Source organism: Drosophila gunungcola, assembly GCF_025200985.1.
Source record: "Drosophila gunungcola strain Sukarami chromosome X unlocalized genomic scaffold, Dgunungcola_SK_2 000046F, whole genome shotgun sequence".
NCBI classification, from domain to species: Eukaryota; Metazoa; Arthropoda; class Insecta; order Diptera; family Drosophilidae; genus Drosophila; species Drosophila gunungcola.
Window position 1 is genome coordinate 309,159 of NW_026453192.1, and position 23,505 is coordinate 332,663.

The following is a 23,505-nucleotide window of genomic DNA, read 5'->3' on the forward strand; positions in this document are numbered from 1 at the left end:
ATTTACTCAATAAATGATTTTTCGTATATAGAACGTGTTTCACTTATTTTAAATTGGTTGTGGAATTTTTTTTTTCTTATTTGGGATTAAGTTTGTTTTTACTTTTTATTTTTAATGATTTTGTGGTGAGTTTTAATGGATACTCTAATATAAATTTTTTCGAGGCCACAAATGTTCATAAACATGCTATAAAAGAAGTATAAACTCTAAAACACAAAATTTAAAAGTCGTCTTTCAGCAAAATCAATCACGTATTTATTGTTTTAATAATTATAAAGCAATCGTCACCAAAACCGGAATTTCGACGTCCATTCAAAAATGACCGCATAAAATCTCATCAAACGACCATATCGGGTAAAAAATTTAAAAGTGTACTACAAATTATTCAAAGGGTGACGGTATAGAGTTGCCAGATGTGTAACGTGACTGCCTATTTAGCATATTCAGTAATGGTACCATAACAGAGGGTTGCTGCCAATATTTTACTAATTTAACTTAACTTTAAACACGTTATTGGAATACAACATTGTACATTACTAAGCTTAAAAAAGTTAGAAATCCATATGACCTGCCTAAAATCGTGTAGTCACGGAAAAAAACAATCTTTTAATTGAAAAGTAATAAGTAATTTAAATAACAGCTAAAAAGATTTCAAATTTTTAGTAGTATTTTGCCAAAGTAGTGCATTTAAAAATATGAAATACTATTACAAATATGGCCTTTGAGCAATACTAGTTTTAACAAAAGAATTCAGAAATTAAAAATGTTTAAGAATTTTGCGGCCTACAGTTTTTTATTAAATAACATTTAATTGTTTTTAATTACCTACCTACTTAACTATTTAATTTTATTTTTCAGTTTTGACTATTTGATTGTTTTTTAATTACCCCTTTACTTAATTGTATAAATTTCACATAAATACATAAGCCCAATTTAATGCATATAATACATTTTTTTGTTTAATCCTTAAACCTGAAACACATAAGAAATGCAATTTTTCTAAATTTTTATTCAGGGGATTAATAAAAATAAAATAAATACGTGGCATTTGTACAATAAGTTTTAGTGATTTCTTTCGTTTTATTACAGGCTAGCTTTAAGTAGGTTAACATTTTAAAAGGACTAGCACAAGGAGTATCCTCTCAGCTCAGCGTATATAAATATTGCGTATTTGTAGGTATATATATATTTGCATTATATATATTTATAAGGTTTTCTCGTAAAGAGTGGGCGAATACTTGGCGTTGTTGGAGTTGTTAGCTAATTAGTTAAGGGCAGGAGCAAGTGAGCTAATAAAAAAAATTTAAATTAATTATACAAAACAATTAAATACATTTTATAAAAGTACAAACATGTTCTTGTTGCGATCTGATGGGTATTACGATTTCTTTTTGTTTTTTTATGTTTATGTTTCTGTTTCTGTTCGTATTTGTTTCGTTTTCGATACGATTGGTTTTGCTTTGTCATGTGTTGTGGGGCAGCTGCTCTGTCACGGCAGCTGCCCAACCCCCATTCCCACGAGCCGCCTACCAGAAGTCTACTTCAATTCTTTAAAATAAATGTTCACCTTGATGGGGCTCCTCTAACATTTTAAAATTAAGTCAACACCTCTAAGGTGTTTTCTATTCATTTTATAAAACTAAATTAACATCCTAAAGGCGCTTTTTAATTTCATTTGAATTTAAATGCACACCCTGAAGGTGTCTCTTTAGTTCCGGTAAAATTCAATGCACATCCTGAAGGCGGTCATTTAATTTATACAAATTAATTGACTACTTAAAGGCGCTTTTTTAAAGTTCTAAAATATTAAACGTACACCTTAAAGGCGGTCTTTTTGATTTAAAAAAACTAAACGTACACCCTCAGGGGTTGTGCATAAATGAAGAAAATGTAAAAGTGCCCCTCACGATGCTCCTTCAGTTGCCTAAAATTATAAATACACCTTGAAGGCGCTCCAGCCGTGGAAGCACTTGGTAAATCGTCGCGACTCCTTGTTCTTCATCGTGAGGAAGAGCTTCCTGGGCCTCTCCGGCTGCTTGATCCGCATGTGCTGGATGTACACCTGGGCGGACTTGTAGGCCAGCTTCACCTCCACCTCACTGCAACGCGGCCCCATCCACAGGAAGACGTGCTCGCCGTTGTCCAGGATCATGATGTCGTCGTCGGCCAGATCGTCCTGGCAGAAGTCGGCACACTTCTCGGCCACCGTATAGTAGCCCCGCTCGTTGGAGCATCGGAAAAGCCGCGTGTAGTCCATGTACTCCGCGTCCGTGTCGTAGGTCTTGCGGCCGCCCAGCGCCACCCAGAAGAAGTTCTCCGGCTCGTCACCCTCGTTGAGAATCTGCGAAAACATTGGTGGTTTGGCAATTATTACTTGTTGCAAAAACATTAAATTAATAATAAGAATATATGTTATGTTGGAATTTCAATTATTTTACAATTATCATGGAATCACATCAATGAAAGGCAAGCCAATTAAATTATACAACACAATTTTTAAAAATATTTAATGGTTGCCATGACTTTTTAATATTGAAGAAAAATAGTATTTTTTGCTAATAATGCTATAAAAAATCCAAATAAATATATATATAAATACTGTTTAAACCAAAATTGCAAACACTCAAAAGACTGTAGATTCCAAGACGAAATAAATTGATTTTATTGATTTTCTTAAAGACTGGAGAATTTGTATTATTTTAAAGATTATTCAACTTTGATGTCATATTCCAGAGACATGGATAATGGATATATTTTTTTTAAATTGCGGTGAAGTATTGAGAGTGTTTGTCAGCAAAAAATATAATTATATAACTCCAATTATATGGGCTGCATAATTAAAAATGTCGTCATCAACAGATTTTTGTATTCTCCATAATTTCAATATGGACAATAGATATATTAAGACAGTTGATCCGTTACATATTATGCGATCATATATTTCAGTAAATAATAATCAAACTTAAAAGCAAATTCTTTAATTCTTAAAACCAAACAGTGATAATATGTATATACGGAAATAAAACACTCACCTGCAAGCTCACCCAGGGTGAGTTGAACATCTGCTCGGCAATATCCTGGACCAGCTTAGCCTCCTCGTTGCAGGACTTGCTGCCTATCCACACGTATACAATCCCCGACTGCGAATCGTCCTCCGTTTCAAATGGCACATGGAGTATATAGCTAAAAATAAATCAAAAATAGTATAAAGCTTTTCCTATACTCAGAAAATTTAGATCGGTTATCTTTGAACATTAATACTGGGACATATTCTTAAGCTTCAAGGAATTTCAGTTACTAACAATGATAAGACAATAGATAAGTAGGTCCCATGAGTGGCACATTAAAATGTCATAAATTAAAAGAAAAAACTCCCTCTGTAACCATTAGTTTGGTATTTAAGGCTAGTAAGAATGCACTCACCAGAATGCCGAGTTAAGATGCACCGCATCTGGATTGATTTGGATCAGGCGCGTGGTCAGCGCACCGCCGTTCGAACGCAAATGGAAGAACTCCACGGGCGCCTTTCCCTTCGGCATGAGCGCCTTGTCCTTCCGCTTGCCGGTGTGGATGATGAATTTCCGCTTGAAGTGCGACATAAACTTGAGGTTCTCCTGCTGCTGGAAGATCCGCACCACCTCCAGTTCCTCGCCGAACATTGCCTTGAATTTTTTCTGCAGCGTAAAGGTAAACGTGAGCCATCCCATATTGCCGGCATTGCGTCCCTGCCAGAAGTAGACGACGCACTGGATCTCGTCCTCCGGCTGATTGTTTGCACTGGATTTACTATCGTCTGCGGCTGGGTTAGCACCATCTTCGGTGCCATTTTCGGGCTCCTCAATGGGTATGCAGTAGCGACAGAGGAAGACGTAGCATTCGCCGGTGTAAAAGCGACCCAATTCCTCCTCCGGCAGCCGGACAAACTTCTTGTTCTCCAGCACAAAGGCCTCCATCATCTCCAGATCGTAGTTCCACTCCTCCTCCAGCTGTTCCGCCTCGGCCAAGGGCATGGCCGACTGGCGGGGCATGAACAGTGCGGCAAGATCCGTGCGCGTCTCCTGCTGCCTGGCCCACTGTGTGAGATTTGCCCCCGTTTTGGCCACCGACTTGGCTGTCCGTGTAAAGTCCACGGCCATCACCTCATCCCAGCCAGCAAACTTGGTGCGGAAGATCTGCATTTCGTTGCCCTCGGGCACACGCATCACCAGCGCATATTCCGGCCGATCCATCATGTTAAAGAGCTCCCGGCTCAACTTGACGGCGGCCGCTCGGACCAATCGCGTCGACTTCTTGCCAAACCAAACAAACAGATCCGTATAGCAGTCGAGTATATAGACGTGTTTGCTGTTCAGCAAGGTGTGGCAAAGTTTCTGCTCAGGTAACTCCACTTGCGGCAGCTCCAGATATCCCATGCCCAGTTGCACCTGGTAGAGGCGAGGCTGCACCGGCTGATAGTCGTCGGGAACGTGCTCCTTTGGTGCCTCTGCGGCGGCTCCTTCCTCCGGCGACATTTCCAGTCCCAGCCAGAACTCCGGACTCTCTTCGCCCTGCCGCTCCAACTGGATTTCACACTTGTTCTTTCGCTCCGTTTTGCTTATCTTCTCCGCCATTAATCTGGCCTTGGAGTTGAGCGTATTCTTCGATCTCTCGCCCAGCCAAATGTAAATGTGTGTGCCCAGATCCAGGACAAAGGCGTGGCGGGGATCCAGGGAGGCAACGACCGGAGCCACAGGCTCCAGGTGTATTGTGGCACCATAGGCATGCACTAAATACAATCTAGTGATATGTATCATCTCCTCGATGGTATAGAAACCAGTGGCCGTCCGACCGCCCTCGATGTAGATAACTTCCGTTTCGAAAAGGGCCAGAAACTCCTCGGATTCATCGCCCTGTTCCTCGCGAATCGTTCGACACCGGGCGCCCAGAAAGTTCCTCAGGTTGACTGCATGAATGGCAGCGCAAGCTCGTTTGTCCAGTGTGGCCTCGTTGCCGATCCAAAAGAATATCTCCCAGTCGAGCAGGCCCAGGTCATCGAATTTGGTCTTGAGGACTATGTAGCAATCGCCCTCGTAGAATTTGCCATGCACCACCTCCTCGATTTTGTTGGGCAGGAAGTTTTCGATTTCCCAGATGGTCAAGCCCGGCAGCTGACCATCGTCCTTCTCGAAGAACTTGGAGTAGTCCAGTTGCGGCTTCTCCAGCGACTCGTCCCACCTCTTTGGTTTGAGGGACTCCGGTTTTCCGTCCTCGGGCAGGGCACCGGCCTCGTTATCCTTGTCCTTGGCCACATCCTTCATGCCCTTGAGCACCTTGGCAGCATCCTGATCGCCCTCGCTGCGGGGACCGCGTCTTAAGCGGATTTTCCTTGCCGTCGAATCCTTGGGCGTGGCTGATGTTGGCATTGAAGGTGGCACCGCAGCCCCAGCTAATCTCAGCTGGGTTTGCAAACTAAAATCTATGTTGTAGAACTCCAAACTGGTGGCTTTACTCGCTTCGCTTGGCTTGGGTGGCATCACTAGCTCCGGATTGTTGCGCAAGTCCAACTGATCCAGACCCTCGAGCAGGTGAATGGCATCGGGCAGGGTGATCAGCCGATTACAGCTCAGATTGAGCTGTTTTAGAGCACCACATCGGCAGAGTCCCTCGGGCACCATTTCCAGCAGGTTGTTGGCCGCCGAAAACACCTCCAGAGCACCCAATTTGCCAATGCCCGAGGGTATGCCCTCGAAGTTCAGCTTATTGTCGTTCACCAGCAATCGCCGCAGCTTGGGCAGTTTGCAGAGGGCAGCGGGCAGGGTCACCAGTTGATTCCGCGATAGATTCAGCGACTCCAGACGCTGCCACAGCTCCACGCCGGCACTAAGTTCGCTCAGTTCGTTGTCGCTCAGATTCAGCCGTACCAGGGAAACCACATTGTAGACACAATCGGGCAACTTGGGCAGCGAATTGTGCGACAGGTCGAGCTCGCAGAGATTGGCCAGACTATCGAGGCTGGTGGGGAAAGTTGAGAAGCGTGCGCTGGGTGCCGCTCATCTTGAGGACCTCCAAACTTTGCAGCGAGGGCAGCTGGCGCAGTTGAAACAGCTCCAACGGATTGTGCGACAGGTCGAGGGTCTTTAGATTGATCAGACGCCGGGTCTGCGGCGGCAGTGTCTCCAGTCGATTGTGCGACAAATCCAGGAACAGCAGATCCGTGAGGTGGATGAACAGCGGCGTGGGTATGCTCTCGATCTGATTGTTGCTCAGGTTGAGCACAATCAGGTTCTTGGCCCGCTCTAAACCCTCCGGCACCTCCTTCAGTTTGTTGTGCGACAGGTCGAGGGTGGTCAGCTCCTCCAGATGGAACAGTTCCGGCGGTATGCCGCTGTTCTTCAGCTGGTTGTGCCGCAGGTCGAGGGAACGCAGACAGGTCAGCTCCGTCAGCTCGCCGAAGATCTTCTCCAGGCGATTGTGGTTCAGCGACAGGTGCTCCAGCTTCTGCAGATGGCCCAGCTCCTCGGGAATCTCGGCCAGCTGCGTGCGATCCAGTGTGAGCCACTGCACCCGCGACATCTGCCGCATGGAGTTGGGGAATGTTGCCTGCAATATAATCGATCATAACTTGAGGATTATCTCTGCACCGACTTATGACTAATGCCCAGGTTTTTCGTGTGTGTGCTTTTCGGTGACCTGTTTCTTTGCTTCTTTTTTTTTTTTTAGAACCGAACCCCCCGAAAAACAACAACAGTGCGGGCTGATTTGCTTGTTGTACTCACGCTGAAATCATTTTTCGTAAAGTCCACACCGCGCACGAACGGCAGCACGCTCATTTTGACCACATAAAATGTTATATTTGTTATATATTTGGGCTCAAGCTGCTGGCCCTGTTTTTCGTTTCTTCTTCTTTATTTTGTTTTTTTTTGCACTAAAAAAAAGAAGTGTAGTTGGTGACCGTCCGCCGTTCGGCCATGCAAACGGCGTGTCTTCTGGCCTCCCCTTTGTATGCAGTTTGATGATCTGGTCACACTTAGCACTCAGCCGTTAAGTGCTGTGCATTAGCCAACACTGGAGTGTTGGAAATCACGGAAAACACACTCGCGTCACATTCAATCGGTCGAATAGAATTTATTCGAACAGATTTGTCAGAGAAGTCTACCTTTTTGCGGTCTAAAATGTTTTGAAAAATTAACATTTATATATGGCATTATCTTCTTTGTTGTCATTTGTTCGATTTCGCCTTTTAATGCTTATTCTGCACGGCTTCTAACTATTTAGCCACCACCGTACCAAATCATGGTGTAAATTTAGTGAGACCTTTTATGGAATATTAATTCAAGCTTGTTTTTAAATATTTCGTTAAAAACGCAAATCCATTTTGAAATTAACGGAAAACTGTTTACTATACCATTTCCTGTTTAATAAGAAGAGAAAAGCAAAAATGAATACTATGTTTATTTTAAGTAAAATGTCTGATGTCTGATTTTAATAATATTGTGATGTCCAGAAAGTTAAATTGAACAATAATCGTCAACATCAATTTTTTAGTAATATTCAGCACCGAATCAAATCGGACTTAGCGATTTTAGTTATAAAATTATAGATCGGCTGTGGGACAACTTCAATGTTATTGTCATTTTTAGTGAATTCTCTAAACCCTTTGGTGTACGTTTACTCGCTGAAGGCGGTCACACTGCTGGGGGTTCGGGTTTGTCGGAGGGTCCTTTCGTCCTGCGAAAAAAAAACGGCAACATCGTGTGCATAATCCAGAGGGTGTGACCAAATTGAACGACACGAAATTTTCATACTTTGCCCAGTCTTCGGAATGTGAAGGTCCTTGCTCGTGTGTTGTGTTGCCTTTTCTCCGAAATTGCAAAAACAAAAAGTCAAATCAAGCTAAATCAAAAAACATTGCAAGTTTATTGCATTCAAAATAAATACGCGTGGGCCAGATAAAGTCGAATTAGCAAGTTAAGGCAAAACGGCCAACTTCTGTCAACTGGAAAAAGTGCAGCAAAAAGTAATAACTTTGAATTTTTGCCGAGTGACTTCTTCCGGGGCTTTGTTTGTTGTGGAAAATTGTGTACCTCCAAAAATAGGGAGTGTTTTTTATTTGGCGTTCGTCACTATATTTAAGGCTTGACTAGTTAGCGAATTAAATAAATGCCGTTATTCTGTGCGTGATTGTGTGTTGTGTTGTTACATTTTTAGTTGTAAAGCAAACGCACTTAGCAGTGCGTGTGTGTGTGGGCGGAGGAAAATAATGGAAAAGGGGGCGGGGCAGCGGAAAGTGGGCGCAGCAATTACGAGAGAACTGCCAAAAAGGAACAAGGAACAAGGAAGAGGAAGCAAAGGCAAAAGCAGAGCGAACTTTTAATCAATAGATATACAAACGCACGCGCAGCCGCGTTACCGTTACTCGCACTCGCGAGAGTTGTTGTTGTTTCACTGGACGAAACGAAGCAGAAAGAGGAAGACAAGTGAACAAAATTGCTATTGCGCTGGGCAGCATCGTTCGTTCTCAATCAAAATCAAGTAAAATTAATTAAAAAAGCAGCCGCGGTCGCAAATCGCTCAGTGGAAATCGGTTGGCAAAATGTAAATGCCTTAGCCGGCGGTCCGTGATTGTTGTTAAATTAAAAAGTTTCTGCAAATGTGGGGGCAACCTACTTATTGAGCAATTAAGGCCATGCCCACGCATGCACGCCCACACGCCCACTTATGTATGCGTGTGTGTATGTGTGTGTACATGCAGGAGCCGTTATTTCGAGTGTGCCAGAAAGTGGGGTTAAAATCGCTGTCGCAGGATCCTTATCCCTATAGAGCAGGAAGAAGAAGAATACAGGTTCTTCTGCATATTTCATCGAGTCCATAAATTATCACGTAGTCAATGAATTCAGGGGTGGAAAACGTAATTGCAATTTGGGTTTTTTTAAATTTGCAATGGTATAAAACTGTTATTGGCTGTAAACTGTATTTTCAAATGCACTTTCAATATGCTACTATTAACAAAAATTTGTCTGTGAATTTAGGGCTTGAACAACCATGTCTAAAATTTGTAGCTCAAAATTAAAGAAAACTATTGTCAACGAAGATCTATTCTTAAACAAATTACAGTTACCAAGTAAATCATTTTGGAGATTTTTTAAACTATGCTTAGAGTTATTATCACTGTGTAGGGCAGTCCACATAGTGACGAAATGCAGCAAAAGTGCTTAAGCATAGTTACAAATTAGAAACTTTACAGCCCATTTGTGAAATCTATTTCATAACTTTAAAATTGTTGGGCAAATTGTTTTAAAGCTCATTTAAATAAATAATGCAATCTAATCATCAAACTTAAGCTCTTGATATACGTTAAAATCATAAAAGACTAAAATTATTTTTCGAATAAAATTCTAGTCTGCTGAGAACATAAAGCTTTTAAAGGTCAAACCCTTATCTGTAGCAAGTAAATTTATTTTAAGAGAGAACTTTGATTAATAGAATTGTAAACAAGTGTGTTTGAACATACAAAATACAGAATAATATTTTTGTTGAATTTAGAAACTTTAAGTACCTCAATTCAACTGGAAAGGATGTAATAATTTCATTTGTTTAGTATTCCCAAACGACCCATTTAATATTAAGGAACAAACGAGCTCGCTGTGCCTGACAAAATCTAAATTAATTAAAAAATGTACACTTCTGGTTACTTAATATGGTTTACCCACCCATTTTCTTCACCCTTTCTTTAGTGCACGGCAATTTGGATTCGGTGTCAAGAGGTTAGGAAACTCAGGCCCGTGAGCACGTAGCAGGAAAACCCAGCAGTAACGAGGGAAAGGAAAGCCGCCAGGAGCAACTAAACAAAGGACAGGAAGAGCAGGCACATAGTCCAGTAGGGGAAAAGCCAAGGAACGCAGGCCAGGATGGGCGACTATCACGAGTTCACGGACCAGTACAAGGTGCCGGTGATAGCGAAGCTACTGCACGCCCTACCCCATTATAACATCACGTTTCACAAGATCAACAGCACGTTCCGGCCCAACGATGAGATCTACTTGGAGGTGAGTAAACCCTAACCAAGCAATTTGACTCAAATTGAAAAATATATACTTCCTATAAAAAAAGGACCTATATTTTGTTTATACACATCGATCTGTGTTCAATTGAATACCGATCTGGTTTGGAAAACAGATTTTCCAAACTCCAGTCATTTGGATCTGTAATAAAATTAATTAAAATTATAACATTATTTTTTTTTTATCCGTTTTTAATAAAAAGAAAACACTCATTTGAACTAATGGTACACTTATTAAATCATGATAAAACTTATACAACTTTGCCGATTTAATTTGTTTGTTGTGCATTTTTTGTTTATCCTATAGTAGATTAAAATTTATAAATTTCTTATACATATATAAATCGAAAAAAAAAAACGATTTCGAAAATATGTGTTTAATTTTTTGATTTTTCTCTATAGAGCCTGGGCATTTTGGGCTCAGTTCCGGCTGCCCTGCTGATCGTCTCGCTGCTGGGACTGCTCTTCTATCTGATGACGCGCTGCTGCGACCGGAAACCTCGGCCAGCCCACTCGATCACCAGCTTGAAGGTGGCCCTGTCCATCGTTACGGTCATGTGCTGCGCGGCGATTGGACTGGGATTGTATGGCAACGATGATCTGCACAACGGACTGCTGGATGTGCTGACGGCGGGCAGAAAGGTGGACAATCTGGTGACCACCATCCGGAATCAGACGCACATCCTGGAGAACACGCTGACGAATCGCATACGGCCGCAATTGGTGGAATTGGCTGACATCTTTGACCAGCCGGTGTCGAATCAAACGGCGCTCTCAAAGCTTTTTGTATCGCTAAACATTGTCCAGGGGAATGTTACGTTGGCCACAAACGCAGCCAGCGATATCCGGCGACCACTGATGGGCATTTCCATGACGCACTTTTTGACGGTATGTTATATATACATACATATACTATATATTTTTACACAAGTAGCTAAATTATGGCTTACTACATTGAAACCATTTGTATTTGTGTAATTTCAGCGCGGCGATCAATGGGAACTGATTCGATGGCCGGGCACAGTGGCCACTTTGGCATTGCTACTTGTCCTGTGCGCCGTGCTGCTGGTGGGCGTGGCCCGGCACTCACGCTGCGCCCTAATCCTGTTCAGCGTCTGCGGCCTGCTGGCCGTCACCGGTTCCTGGCTGATGTCCGGTCTGTATCTCTCCTCCTCGGTGGCTGTCGGTGATCTGTGCATCTCGCCAGCCGATTTTCTGGTGTCCACGGCACCCAGGGACCTGCCCACGAATGTCCTGCTGCACTACACCCAATGCGAACCGGGGCACACGAATCCGTTTACGCAGCGCTTGAGGGAATCACAGAATTCTTTGAATAACGCCCGCAGTGCCATGGCCACGGTAATGAAGATATCGCTGGTGCTCTTTAAATCGTCCGGCTTGCAGCCGAAATTGGGTGCTGTGAATGCGGATCTGAACAGTAGTGAACGGCTATTGACCCAGCTGACGGCACTCGTGGACTGCAAGGCAGTGCATCATAATTTTCTGGTCGCCGCTCGGGGACTTTGCGAGGGTGGCCTACTGGGATTGGTCCTGATGCTGATAGCCAGCTTTATTGCGGCCATTTTGCTAACGATTATGGTTTGGGTGGACTCGCACACATGGATCTATATACGAAAGCGGAATGACTATGCCCAGGTGGATGAGCCATCGTATATTTCGCATCCGGCACCGCAGAATCACCAGCAGATGATGAACGCCGCCAGGACATTGCCGCGAAATCACAATGGGTATGTTTTTGGAAGATGATCCCCCCATCGTGACCCGTCCCGCCCGATTCCCGCCTCCAATCTCTCGAACTCTCTCTCTCTCTGTTCTCTTTCGTCCCCTTTGCTCGGTACTTGCGCCATATCTCAAAATTGCAGGCACTTCAGTCCGCCGGTGATCAGTGGCTCCCACACGCTCCAGCATCCCAGCAAGCGCCAGCAGCACGAGATGATGGCCCACGCCCACATTCAGCAGAACATGCGCGCCATGGGCACCCACACGCTGGGCCGGCTGCCGTCGCACAACCACAGCCCCACCCACATGACCGGTAAGTGGGGAGCCCCCCACCACCCACTCCCGAAACTCAAAACTCAAAACACGAAACACACACGCCCACTTCTCTATCGGACTTTGCACTGGGAGAAAAAGCGCTGTAAACTAAAGAATTTATAATCAAATTGCAAGGGAAAACAATTGAAAGTAGTTTAGAAGTACACAAAGATAATGGAATGTATGTGGGAAAAATTTAAAGCCAGATTTGTAAGCATTCAAATTTTATTTTTAAACACTAAAGCTAAATAATTACACAAATTCATTGGGGCAACGGTGGTAATCGAACTCGGTCTTTGGTTACCAAAGGTTCATTTTTTGCTGTGAATTTAAAAATCAAACATTTCTATAGTGCCAGTCGTTAAAAATTATCTTTTCAACAACAATTGTATATTTCAGGTAAAATAGTTTTAATACCACTCTTAAAACTGCATTTTTGGAGGCGCTTTTTCTCTCAGTGTATGTGTACATCTATCTATATCAATCTTTGTGCCCATATGTGTATAAAACCCGGAGACCAAATTGAGCTTGTTAAAAATGTGTAATTTATTACAATTTTAACTTAACTTTTTAGCCGTTTAAAAGTCGGTTTTTGCTGTTTACAAAACTTAAATTGTCAAATTGAACATATGCTCAAAAATTACCTTTATAATCGGCTTATAACCGATTCTTAACTAAGCTAACCGATTCGTAAACGGTGCAGAATTTAAGCTTTTTTGGATTTGTGAGAAAACGAAACGTTTTTAGCAATTTGTAACTTTAAACAGCTCAATTCGCTCTCATCATGTACGTTTCTTCTATATAATCTCATTCCATGCATAATGTCCGCGCCCATCCAACGATCCTCACCATAACCACACCATCGTTGGGTCGACAACCTGCATCTTGCATCCTGCATCCTGCATCCTGCATCCTGCATACTGCATCCTGCATCCTGCATCCTGCATCCGCATCCAACTCCACATCCTCCGCCCAACCCGCGCCTATTGCTAATCGTTGTGTGTGTGTGCATTTTTGTAGGTCCCAATAATGGTAAATATGCAACCCTAAGCAAACAATGCAAGACATTGGAAGCGAATGACTTTTACTGAAAACCGTCGCCACCCCCCGCAGCAGCAGCAGTCGCAGCAGCAGCAAACGCCGCCGCCAACATGCCGCCGACCACGCAGGCCGCCCAACAACAGCAACAGCAGCAGCAACAGCAGCAGCAGGCACAACAACAGCAGCAACAGCAACAGCAACAGCAGCAGCAGCAGCAGGCACAGCAGCAATTGGGAGGACCACAGCCCATCTATTGCCATCATCCGCACCAGCATCCGCACCCACATCCGCACCAGCATCCGCATTCGCATTCAGCCGCCGCCGTGGCCGCTGCAGTGCAGCACCAGCACGCGATCTACCATCAGCAGCAGCAGCAGGCGGCCCAGCAATATGGCACCTATACGACAGCGGCCCACCATGGACCGCATCATTTGGGGCCGGGCCAGAGCCAGATTTACCAACAGATCCCTGCTCATTTGGCGCCGCAATTGGCTGCCAATGGGAATCCACATTCCATATACCAGCCGCTAGTTGCCGTCAGCCAGGGCTCCATATATGTATCGAATTTGGCCACAATGCGGCGACAGAATAGCCAGGGTGGACCGCAAATTCCGGCACATCAGCATCCACCCAGCTTGCATCAGCAGCAGCAGCAGCAGCAGCCACCGCCGCCATCGCAGCAGCAGCAACAGTTGCATCAGCTCAAGTCACCGCAGCAACATCAGCAGCAACAATTGCAGCAGCAGCAGCAACACCACCAGCAGCAGCATCAGCAACAGCAACAGCACCAGCAGCAGCAGCAGCAGCAACATCACCAGCAGCAGCAAAATGAATCGGATGTCATACCCATTAGCACGGCCATGGATAGCGCCATTTATGATCGGGACAAGCAGATCTACAAGTGCTCCACATTGCGGCAGGGCGGCAAGTTTGATCCCAAGTACAAGCCATCGATACTCAATTGCCCGCTGCCGGAGATACCCAAGGATGCGGAGCAGCCCAAGGTGGAGTCCATCTACGAGCAGCGCCAGCAGGCCCACCACCAAAACTACTCCAAGTAGGTTTCAATTTTTTCTTTCCTTTATCTTTTCGTTGCTGACAAAAAACAAAATTGTGAATTTTATACGCAAAAACCCTGAAATGCGTAACCTCTATATATAGGTTATTTTAAAAAAAATTAACAAAAAGCTGCAAAATATATATGTAGATAGAGTTTGTTATTTACTTTTACTTTTAACCAATTATTAAGTTCAATTTAAAAAAATATGTAAATAATTTTGAACATTTTTATGCTTAATAAAATGGTTTTTCTATACTACTTTTAATATCTTACTTTTTTTACAGTTTTTTTTTTTAAATCATTATATTGATTCAATAAATAGTAACGTTTTTTATGAATATCGTAGCTTTTATTATTAATTCAACATTTTTTATATTTACTATTTTACTATTACTATTTACTATTACTATTACTACAATTTACTATTACAATTTTTTTTTTCTTTTGAAATTTTATGTTAATTTCAACAAAAGTTACAAAATAAATAACATTTTTATTTAAGAAACTGTTGATGTTACGTTTTAAACTTTACTTTAGACAACATTATTTTTGATTTATAAATTAAAGAAGCTTTAAATAAGTATAATATTTAATGGATATTTTGTTAATTTCAATAAAACTTACAAAATACATAACATTTTCATTAAAGTAACTTTTGAAATTACTCTTTAACCATCTTTATTAACTTTACACAACTTTGCTTAAGGTTTTTTTTATTTTGAAGTGTTTACAGTTGTTGTTTTTTAGTACTCAAATTGGAAAACAAATTTGTAAAGCTTTCAATGTGTAATGATTTTTGTTTTATAGTTCTAATTGAATTTGTTTCATTTCGTTCAGGACCCTGCAGCGTCCGCCAATGAAATTGCCGCCGCAGATGAAGGCGATTCCGCCGCCGCGCATTGGCACGCCCACTTCGCCGCCCCCGCCCGCCGGTCAGCCGCTGGGCGAGGCCAACGGTGGAGTACCGTCTGGCCTCCAGAATGGAGGAGGAGGCGGCGGCGGAGGAGTAGGAGGATTGGGCGGCGGAAACGCCATTGAGGACACATCGCTGCCGCCGCCGCCGCTGGAGGCGCAAACGGAGGCGACAAAGGGACGAATGGGACCGGCGGCCAATGGCAAGGTCATGCACAATGGCGGAGTAGGCGGTGGGGGCGTGGCCGGTGTGGGCGGAGGAACGGTGGACGACGATGATGACCTGCCGCCGCCACCGCCAGCGATAACCGACGAAAGCAACTATGCGGTGACGGAGCTGTAAGATGTGGATAGTGGATGATGGATGATGGATGATGGATGATGGATGATGTATGATGATATATAATGGATAGCTAAAGCCAGAGAAAACCAGTGAAAACCAGAGAGAACCATAGAAAAGTCAGGCAAAGAAATACAGAACAGGAATTGGTCAGGATTGACTTGGGATTGGGGCCGTCTTCCTAGAATTCGTGTAGGATAGATATACATATATATATCGTGGGACGAGGGAATGGGACTAAGGATTACTGGAGCGGCGAGTGTGTTCCTTCTTGATTTGTTGCATTTAACGTATCGTATCGTATCGTATCGTAATCGTATCCTAGAACGGAATCCTGCTTTTCGACTTTTGTACATACTATACACACACACACACACACACACACACACACACACACACAGAACTATATCTGAACATTCAAACGAAATGGATATAAACACACAGATACTACACACGCACAGACAGACAGACAGACAGACGGACATACAATATGTAACATATATCAGCGATCTATTACTTATATAAATATAAATCCATTTAGGACACGGTTATTCCTTTTTGATAATAGCATATTTTTACCAATTTTAAAGCGCTAAATTGTCGAAAAGAAACAATTTTATGGGGGCTAACTTATTGTATTATACAACATTAATCTATAAAAAAAAAAAATATATATATATATATATAAAAATTGTATATCCTCTACAACCAAAAACAGAAAAAAAAGAAAGAAACCATACTGGAAACGAAAGACCGACACTTGAACCTAAAAACCAACCACCAAATAATGAAAATCGAATTCGGATCGTAGGCCATAAGTTCTAGAATCGAACTGTAGTAGAAACGTTAGCAAAGATTTTTTAGGCTTTATCGGGAGTCAATTTTTAAGTAGACAACGGGTAACTGAATGGATGGGCAAACGGGCGTGGCATGTTTTTTTATTAGTTTTTCAGAAAATTTTGAATCATCTGTATTTATTTATGGATTGAAATCTCTTACAAACCCAAAGTCAAAACTAGATTAATCGTTTTACCTTTTTCTGTGGCACCACTGAATTTTTTTTTATTTAATCTGGGAAATCATTACATTTTCTTAAAGGTTTTTTTTTTTAAGTTAAGATAAGCTAACAATTTCTTTTGAAATTTCTATACAGATGTGATATTCTGAACTCTAGTCATTTTAACGTTACTGAACTCGCTCAGAAGGCATTCCAAATTACAATTTAAATATATTTATTTTTTTTTTTTTTTTCAATAATCATTTACTTATCTACGTTTTATGGCCTAAGTTCCTGACTGATTGCATTTATACCTATGTACTCCTAAAATAAATGTTTACAAAAGTGAATAATAATGTTTTCGAAGGATTCCATAATCCTTGTTTTATGTTATAAGAAATTAGAACCGATATGACCTCGAGTATGCCAAACTTACATTAGTCAATGGACAATTATTTAAACACTCCAGAAACACGAACTGCTATTGTTAAGACCCCGAATCTTAAGTCAGCGACCCGCGAGCCCCAACCATTCAGACGGATGCCCCGTTTAGTGCTCGATCCTGTCCTGGATCTGGGTTGTGCTGCGGACGATCCCAAACACACACACACACACACAGGATCGTCCGGGACTGGCGGGCTAAATCGATTGAGGATTTGAGCCTGCGATTTTATTGTGTATCTAACCTAAGCTTAACATGGAATGCATTTATTAAACCCTAACATTAACAATGATATATGTAGATATTTAGTGGGCTAACTGTATATTTAGTAGCTAAACAAAAGGCATATAGTTATAGCGTAAACAATAACCAAATAGATGAGACATTTGTTGGTTGGCTGTAAACGGTGCAGCTGTTTGCGGCCAGCTTAACATTCGACTTGCCATGGAACCGATAGCAATATGAAACTAACACAAAGTACTGCCCCCTCCCCCCCCCCAAAAAAAAAAAAAAAAAACAAAAAAAAAAACGGAAAACAAAAACAAAAACAACCGACAAAATGAAACCAAACTACAAAAGTTATATAGATATATACACACGCGATATACACAAATAGATATTATAAAAAAAAAAACAAATAGTTATAGACAAGATACATAAGCCTATCGACAACTATATACCAGCAACACACAGCAAGAATAATCGAAGCATTTTTGGAGGGATTCCCGGAGGCCAACTTTAAATGGATAAGGCCAAGGTCAAGGTCAAGGCCAATCAACTAAGTCGACTTGAACGAACCCCGAACACTGAACACTGCCCACACAGCGAAAGTTCTCAACATTTACCGATCTAGCCATAATATATATATATATATATATATACATATATATATAACGAACCCTAACTAGAGCGTACTCTCATTGAAATGATCAATTGTAAGATATTAACAATCGGGTACTCAAATCGAAATTAACTCAATCGTAAAACACAAACGACATTTTTAAAGTAAATATGTAAAGATGGTGTATAGAAAAACTGAACAAACAAACTAATCAAGTTTTTTATTCGCTTAATATACAATTACCGGTTATAAAACAAACAAAAACGAACATACAAACCTTCTCAAGGGGTCATCGAAAGTATATAACAACAAACACTGAATCGAATCCTTTAAGGATCCAAAAAAAAAAAAAAAAAAAAACAAGAAACCCCCATAAAAAGTACCAAAATAAAGCCATTGGAAGACGAAGACACCGAAAAACCAAAAACCCCTTGGGAAGCAGAGTTTTTGATCATGGAAGTTTCGAGCCTGGATTGAAACTCTATTTACACGTACATATAAATATAACACAATTAGTTCGTAAATATATTTCTGTGTTAAATGTTGTCATCGTACGCGTTGTAGTTATTGCAAAAGAAAATCCTTAAAAAAAAGAAAAACAAACGCAAAACCCAAAAGAAGCCGTACTCAAAATACACAAAAATTGGCAGATTGAGATTCAAATCGAAATTTGCAAATTTTTTCGCAAGCTCAACGGCAGCAGCAATAAGGCAAGATAGAATCCGAGTTGTACAACATATATATATATAGATATATATATATATATATATATATAGATATATATATATATATATAAATATATAGTATGCATAGTTAAAGTAAATGTAAAAAACAGAGGCATAAATCGAAACGCTTAGTGGCATATTAATAAACGAGTAAAAATAAAAAATGAATGACAAAAAGTAATTCTAACGAATTGTAAGAAACGTTTAAAATTCTTGTAATAAGTACGAAATATAAAAAATCTACTAAATAAGTGAGTTCCAGAAACCCACTTTCGCCCCGTTAATATTTCGGAATAGTTACGAAAAGCGGGGAAAAACCAAAGCTTCTGGAATCAAAAAAAATATTTTATGCGAAAAATCGAAATGAATCGGGAAATGAAAAACCCAGATTACCACGAAATGAAAACAAATTTCTTTCAAAAGCAAACAGCGGCAGAGTAAAACGCTAAAAAAAAAAAATTCAACAAAAATATTAAATAAAATAAAAATATAAAATTTAATTGCATTAGTTAGATGGAGAAATTTTGTTTTTTAATGGGAGCCAATTAATTGATAAACATTGAAGGTAATGAGAGGTTTGGAAACACCCTATCGCCATCAATTAAGGGATTTATCGAGATAATCAACAAGGATTATGTAATTATTTAATATCTGAGTTTTTCGGAAATTTTTTTTTTTTATTTAACTCCTAAAGATTATTTTAAATTTAAGGGAGGATAAATATTGACAGCCCTCTATCCCATAATTTAAAAAGATTTAAAATAAAAATGTTTTTTTTCATATTTATTCTATAGATTAATAAAATCATTGATATCATAATCATTATTGATATCATAAAATCAGTGGTTTGTCCATCAATTAAAACTATCAGCGTTTCAAGCTGAACCAATTTTGGTATCATTCTTTGAAGAAATGACTGGGTAGGATAAGATATACCTAATCATACACAAGCGAAAGGGTATAAAAAAACACATGCTCTCTCTGTCTAAATTATTTCACACTTTATTTTGTATATAGTTTTTTTTTTTTTTTTATAATATTTTGTGCAGATTTAGCTTTCTTCTTGTATCAGCAATTTGTATAATAAATATATTTTTGTCATTTTGTTATATTTTTTTCTTTTGAATTTCTTTAGTTTTTTTTTTTTGTCACTTAGCTTCTTAACAAATAAGAATAGCGCAATTTATTGCTTTGCACAATTGAACATTGAACAATTGCCTATATATTATCTCTCTCAAAGGTACTTGCATCTGAATAATAATTACAAATAGAAATAAAATAAAAAAAGTAAAATATTACAAAAAATATAAGTGAAAGGGGGATACAAATTCCGAGCATTTACTTTCGGAGCAGAGACAACAACAATTATGGGAATAAAGTATAATAAGATAAAATAATATAATATATAATAGAGATATATATGAAAGATCATAGGAATAGCAATATATATATATATAGATATATAAATACATAAAAGCAATTAAATTGGATTTTGTGTTATCATCATATGGGGCGAACAATCATCTTCTTTGGAATTGTTTTGTTTTCGTTTTTTCTTTTAAGTAGGGGGAGGTAAAATTAAGCCTTCTATTTTATATGGTATGCTGTTCTGTGTTCTGATTCTTGTCTACGTTGTTTTTTTTTTTTTTGTTGTTTTTTTTTTTTTGTTTTTTTCGTTAAGCCTTGTTTGATATTGCTGCTTTTAAGGCCTCTCCCACTCTGAAATCCATTTTGCTGGCTCTGCCTTGATCTAAAAGTTATTTCCGCTGTTCATCTATAGGTAAGGTATTTTGAATTATTATACTTTTGTTAATTATTGTTAATTGCACTGTTGGCGGCCACGAGTTCGGGAACATTGGAGGAGGCGGCACTGCTCTGGCTGACAGTGCGGGCATGATCCGCATCCACATGGTTTTGTGTGGGCAGTGGCGCGCCCGAAGCTCCCGATTCCGAAGCATCCGCCGGCGTGGCTTCGACCGAACCGACTGTGGCCACGATTGCTGTTCCCGGTACGGGCTCCACTGTGGGAAAGACGGGCGGCGACGAGGGCGCGCCCACGGGCGTCTGCACCATGGGCGTGGGTGGCGAACGATTCGCCGGCAACTGATGGGCAGTGGCTCCAGTCATCTGCATGTGGTACCTTTTTCAATAGTTAGATTACGATTATTAACCAGTTAGCAACAGTTAGCAATAGAGAAAAAGAGAGAGCCCCCCTGATACGCACTTGTAAATATTCTCGGTGCTCTCGACCACACCCTGGGTGAGATTGAGGCTGCGCCCCTTGATGCCCGACTCCTTGGCCGGCGGTGACCACCAGTTGAAGACTCGCCCCACCACTGGCACATGCCGCAGGATGCCCTCCTGCCAGAGCTTCTCCTCCGACTCCCGCTGCAGATCCGCAGTGACCGCCTCGATGCCCTGAAGTGAAGACATTTCATTACCACAACTGATGCACAACTAATACACACCAAAGCCCACCTTCTTGACAATCTCGGACATGGTGTCCAACACCCTCGAGTTCTCCTGAACGCTCTTGCCCACCGTGACCACCAGATCCAGCAGCTCCTCGACCTCCGTTTCGTGGGTGACCATGCCGAAGCGCACACAAATCAGGCCATCGGTGCCCTCGCCCAGGGAGAAGGCATTGTCCGTGGACTTGAGTGCCTCCACCAGATCGATGTTGAGCTTGTTCAGCTCGGTCTTGGCCTGGTCCGTGAGCAGGGACTCCCAGCCCTCGGGCACGAAGCGTACACCGCCCATGCCCGCCCATTCGGGCAGCGGCACGAGGCGCAGCACCTCACTGCGCTCCACCAGATGGATGAAGCGTGCCTTGTGCTTAATTGTCGCCCGTAGGATATCCACGTGCGCCTCCAAACTCTGGGCGAAACTCTCCAGATTTTCCGAGCTGGGCGGCTGCTCACCCAAGCCCAATTCCAGCGGACAGTAGCGGATGCAGCTGCCGTGCGTCGGATGCTCAATCACCTCGAAGTCAAACTGTAAGCACATGTCGTTTGATTAGCTAACATAACATAACCAATTAGGACTAATTTCATATCAATTACATTGGGACAGTCGCGTTGCAGGATCTGACCCAGCCAGGAGTTGAGGCGGTCAAAGTAGGAAGCATTGTTGATCTTCTCCAGCGGCTTGAGGCCATCGGCCATCGTTTCCCGCTCGGCGGCGGCGGCTGCAGCGGCCGAGGAGCCACTGCCCCCCAGTGGAATGGTGGTGCTGCCATCGAACTGGTAGGCAACCACAGGGGCGGCGGCATCGAAGAGCGCCTGCACATCGAAGGGGCTCTGTATAATGTCCGACAAAGAGGCTCCGGTCTGAGCTCCAGGCGTATGGCTCTGCAAATAGTCATTGCTCAAGAGTGATGATGTTACCAAAGTGAAGAACAGAATGACTCACCAACACCCGGATGCCCTCGCACTTGGAGGCAATCTCGAAGAGAATACTGCACGTCTGGAAGGCCACATGCAGGCGCTCGGCAATCGACTTGCGTCCCAGTGCCTGCAGACTGGTCCACAAGGACAGGGCGTTCAAGCGACGCGACAGTATGGGATCGGATTCGAAGGCACTCAGCGCGCTATTCTGGAGCGGACGGTGCAGCAGGACGATCGGCAGACTGGGCACGCCCAGCCAGCTGCCCAGATTCAAGGCCATCGAGTGGAGCACCTCCTCCACGTGACCCTGATTCTGGGCACAGACCAGGGCGGCCAGGCCATGGCCACTGGCATGCAGCCACATGTTGTGCGCCTTGCAGACGTCCCTCAGTCGCAGCAGATTGTCCACATAGCCGCACAGTGAGGCTCCAATATCGGCCACCACCAGCAGCGGCGTCCTGTTGTTGCCCACATCCAGCTGGATTTGCTTCTGCAGCAGCGTCACATCCATCGTCCCGTACTGGCTGTGCTCCGGAATGATCTTGATCGCCTCCAGCGGTATGCCCAACTGGCGGCAGGCGTATTGCAGCCTCACCGGCGTCGTATTCTCCGAAATGTAGAACGTGGGCTGGGCCAGCGCTGGAATCCCACCCTCCAGATAACCCGGACACCTGGCCACAATGGCCAGACGCACCGTACGCAGCACTGCGTCCGCATTGTCCGCATGGAAGCTGCTGGCCGGATGGGCAAAATGAAACAACGTGCCCAGCCAGCGGGTGGCATCGCCCGAAATGCTGTTCGTCACCCGGAGCAGCTGCTGGCGGTCCAGGTGCGACAAATAGGCCACGATGCTGTGCGAGATGAGGGCCAAGTGGGAGACATCGTCGAGGGCGGGCAGCGGGAATTCCGGATCGTCGTCGCTGTCCGTGTAGGAGACGAGTTGCTCCAAGGACTTGAGGATATCGGAGGGCACCCGATGCTCCGCCGGCAGATGACTATGCAGCTGATCCTCGGCAGCCGCAGCCGCCGCCGCTGCCGGCTCCTCTGGATTCTCATCGGAATTGGGATGATTGTCGGGCGTCGATGAAACCTTAACGTTCTCCAAACGCTGCAGCACCTGCGAGGAACGCAGCTCCAGCTCGGCCAGGCCAGAACGAATCTGTTGGATTGTACAGTTTGGTTAACTTTAAAATGTAAACAACGGCAAAACCACAGAAGTTGACGTGTCTTCCGTCGTCGTCAGCAAAAAAAAAAAAAAAAAGAGAGAAGAGAAGATAAAATGAGGAAAATTTTGAAGCACTCACACTGGAGGCGGCGATTTCGGCCACCGCTGGCGTCGATTGTCCCGGATCCGGCTCTTGATCTACGGCCGGATTCTGGCCGGGATCGTCGTCCGATCTGCCAGCCGCTGACATGTTCCAATGCGGTCTAATTCACTTTTAACTTATCGCCTGCGATGCAAAATAATTGTTGTTTTTCCACTGCGTCTGTATGTGTGTGTGTTTGTGTGTCTGTGTGTGTGCGTGAACTCGAGGGTGTGTGTATGTGTGTGTGTGTGTGTGAGAGGGGCTGATGTGGAATGGAGTGGCCAAGTGGTGGGCGGCAGGAAAATACCGCCTATAGGGAGCGTTAGTTCTATTGCTGGAACTAGTTCAATACACCGTCCC

At 42.8% G+C, this 23,505-nt stretch overlaps 3 protein-coding genes across 7 annotated transcripts; 1 reads left to right on the top strand and 2 right to left on the bottom strand.

The window, feature by feature from the left end:
- Positions 1-989: 989 nt before the first annotated feature.
- On the bottom strand, positions 990-7,089 carry LOC128260944 (protein flightless-1). Its single transcript, XM_052994304.1, is given in 5 exon segments — positions 990-2,341; positions 3,033-3,183; positions 3,424-6,002; positions 6,004-6,579; positions 6,756-7,089. Coding segments are annotated over 5 exon segments (3,771 nt in total). The 5' UTR covers positions 6,810-7,089; the 3' UTR covers positions 990-1,930.
- A 503-nt stretch (positions 7,090-7,592) lies between these two features.
- LOC128260947 (protein tweety) lies at positions 7,593-15,850 on the top strand. 5 transcript variants are annotated; one of them, XM_052994317.1, is made up of 8 exons: positions 7,593-7,996; positions 9,714-10,025; positions 10,442-10,927; positions 11,024-11,787; positions 11,923-12,092; positions 13,115-13,126; positions 13,208-14,192; positions 15,033-15,850. In XM_052994317.1, exons 2-8 carry the CDS (start codon positions 9,888-9,890, stop codon positions 15,448-15,450), a joined length of 2,973 nt encoding a protein of 990 aa, XP_052850277.1. In that variant the 5' UTR covers positions 7,593-7,996; positions 9,714-9,887; the 3' UTR covers positions 15,451-15,850. The 5 variants fall into 5 exon arrangements, with proteins under 5 accessions (XP_052850277.1, XP_052850279.1, XP_052850281.1 ...); XM_052994319.1 differs by having other exon boundaries at positions 7,593-7,809; XM_052994318.1 differs by lacking the exon at positions 7,593-7,996 and adding an exon at positions 8,003-8,574.
- Positions 15,851-20,084: 4,234 nt separating this feature from the next.
- On the bottom strand, positions 20,085-23,406 carry LOC128260949 (pyridoxal-dependent decarboxylase domain-containing protein 1). The gene is made up of 6 exons (XM_052994323.1): positions 23,143-23,406; positions 21,864-22,997; positions 21,515-21,802; positions 20,931-21,446; positions 20,677-20,870; positions 20,085-20,592 (listed from the first exon to the last, which is right to left on the bottom strand). The coding sequence occupies exons 1-6, from the start codon at positions 23,251-23,253 to the stop codon at positions 20,262-20,264; spliced, it is 2,574 nt and encodes an 857-aa protein (XP_052850283.1). The 5' UTR covers positions 23,254-23,406; the 3' UTR covers positions 20,085-20,261.
- Positions 23,407-23,505: the final 99 nt, after the last annotated feature.

Bases quoted from the DNA above. Each gene is read 5' to 3' on its own strand.
- LOC128260947 (XM_052994317.1), top strand. From the start codon at position 9,888: ATGGGCGACTATCACGAGTTCACGGACCAGTACAAGGTGCCGGTGATA. The intron at 10,026-10,441 runs GTGAGTAAACCC...TTTTCTCTATAG, and splicing joins ACGATGAGATCTACTTGGAG to AGCCTGGGCATTTTGGGCTC. The intron at 10,928-11,023 runs GTATGTTATATA...GTGTAATTTCAG, and splicing joins CCATGACGCACTTTTTGACG to CGCGGCGATCAATGGGAACT.
- LOC128260949 (XM_052994323.1), bottom strand. From the start codon at position 23,253: ATGTCAGCGGCTGGCAGATCGGACGACGATCCCGGCCAGAATCCGGCC. The intron at 22,998-23,142 runs GTGAGTGCTTCA...ACAATCCAACAG, and splicing joins CCGAAATCGCCGCCTCCAGT to ATTCGTTCTGGCCTGGCCGA. The intron at 20,593-20,676 runs GTGCGTATCAGG...CTATTGAAAAAG, and splicing joins AGCACCGAGAATATTTACAA to GTACCACATGCAGATGACTG.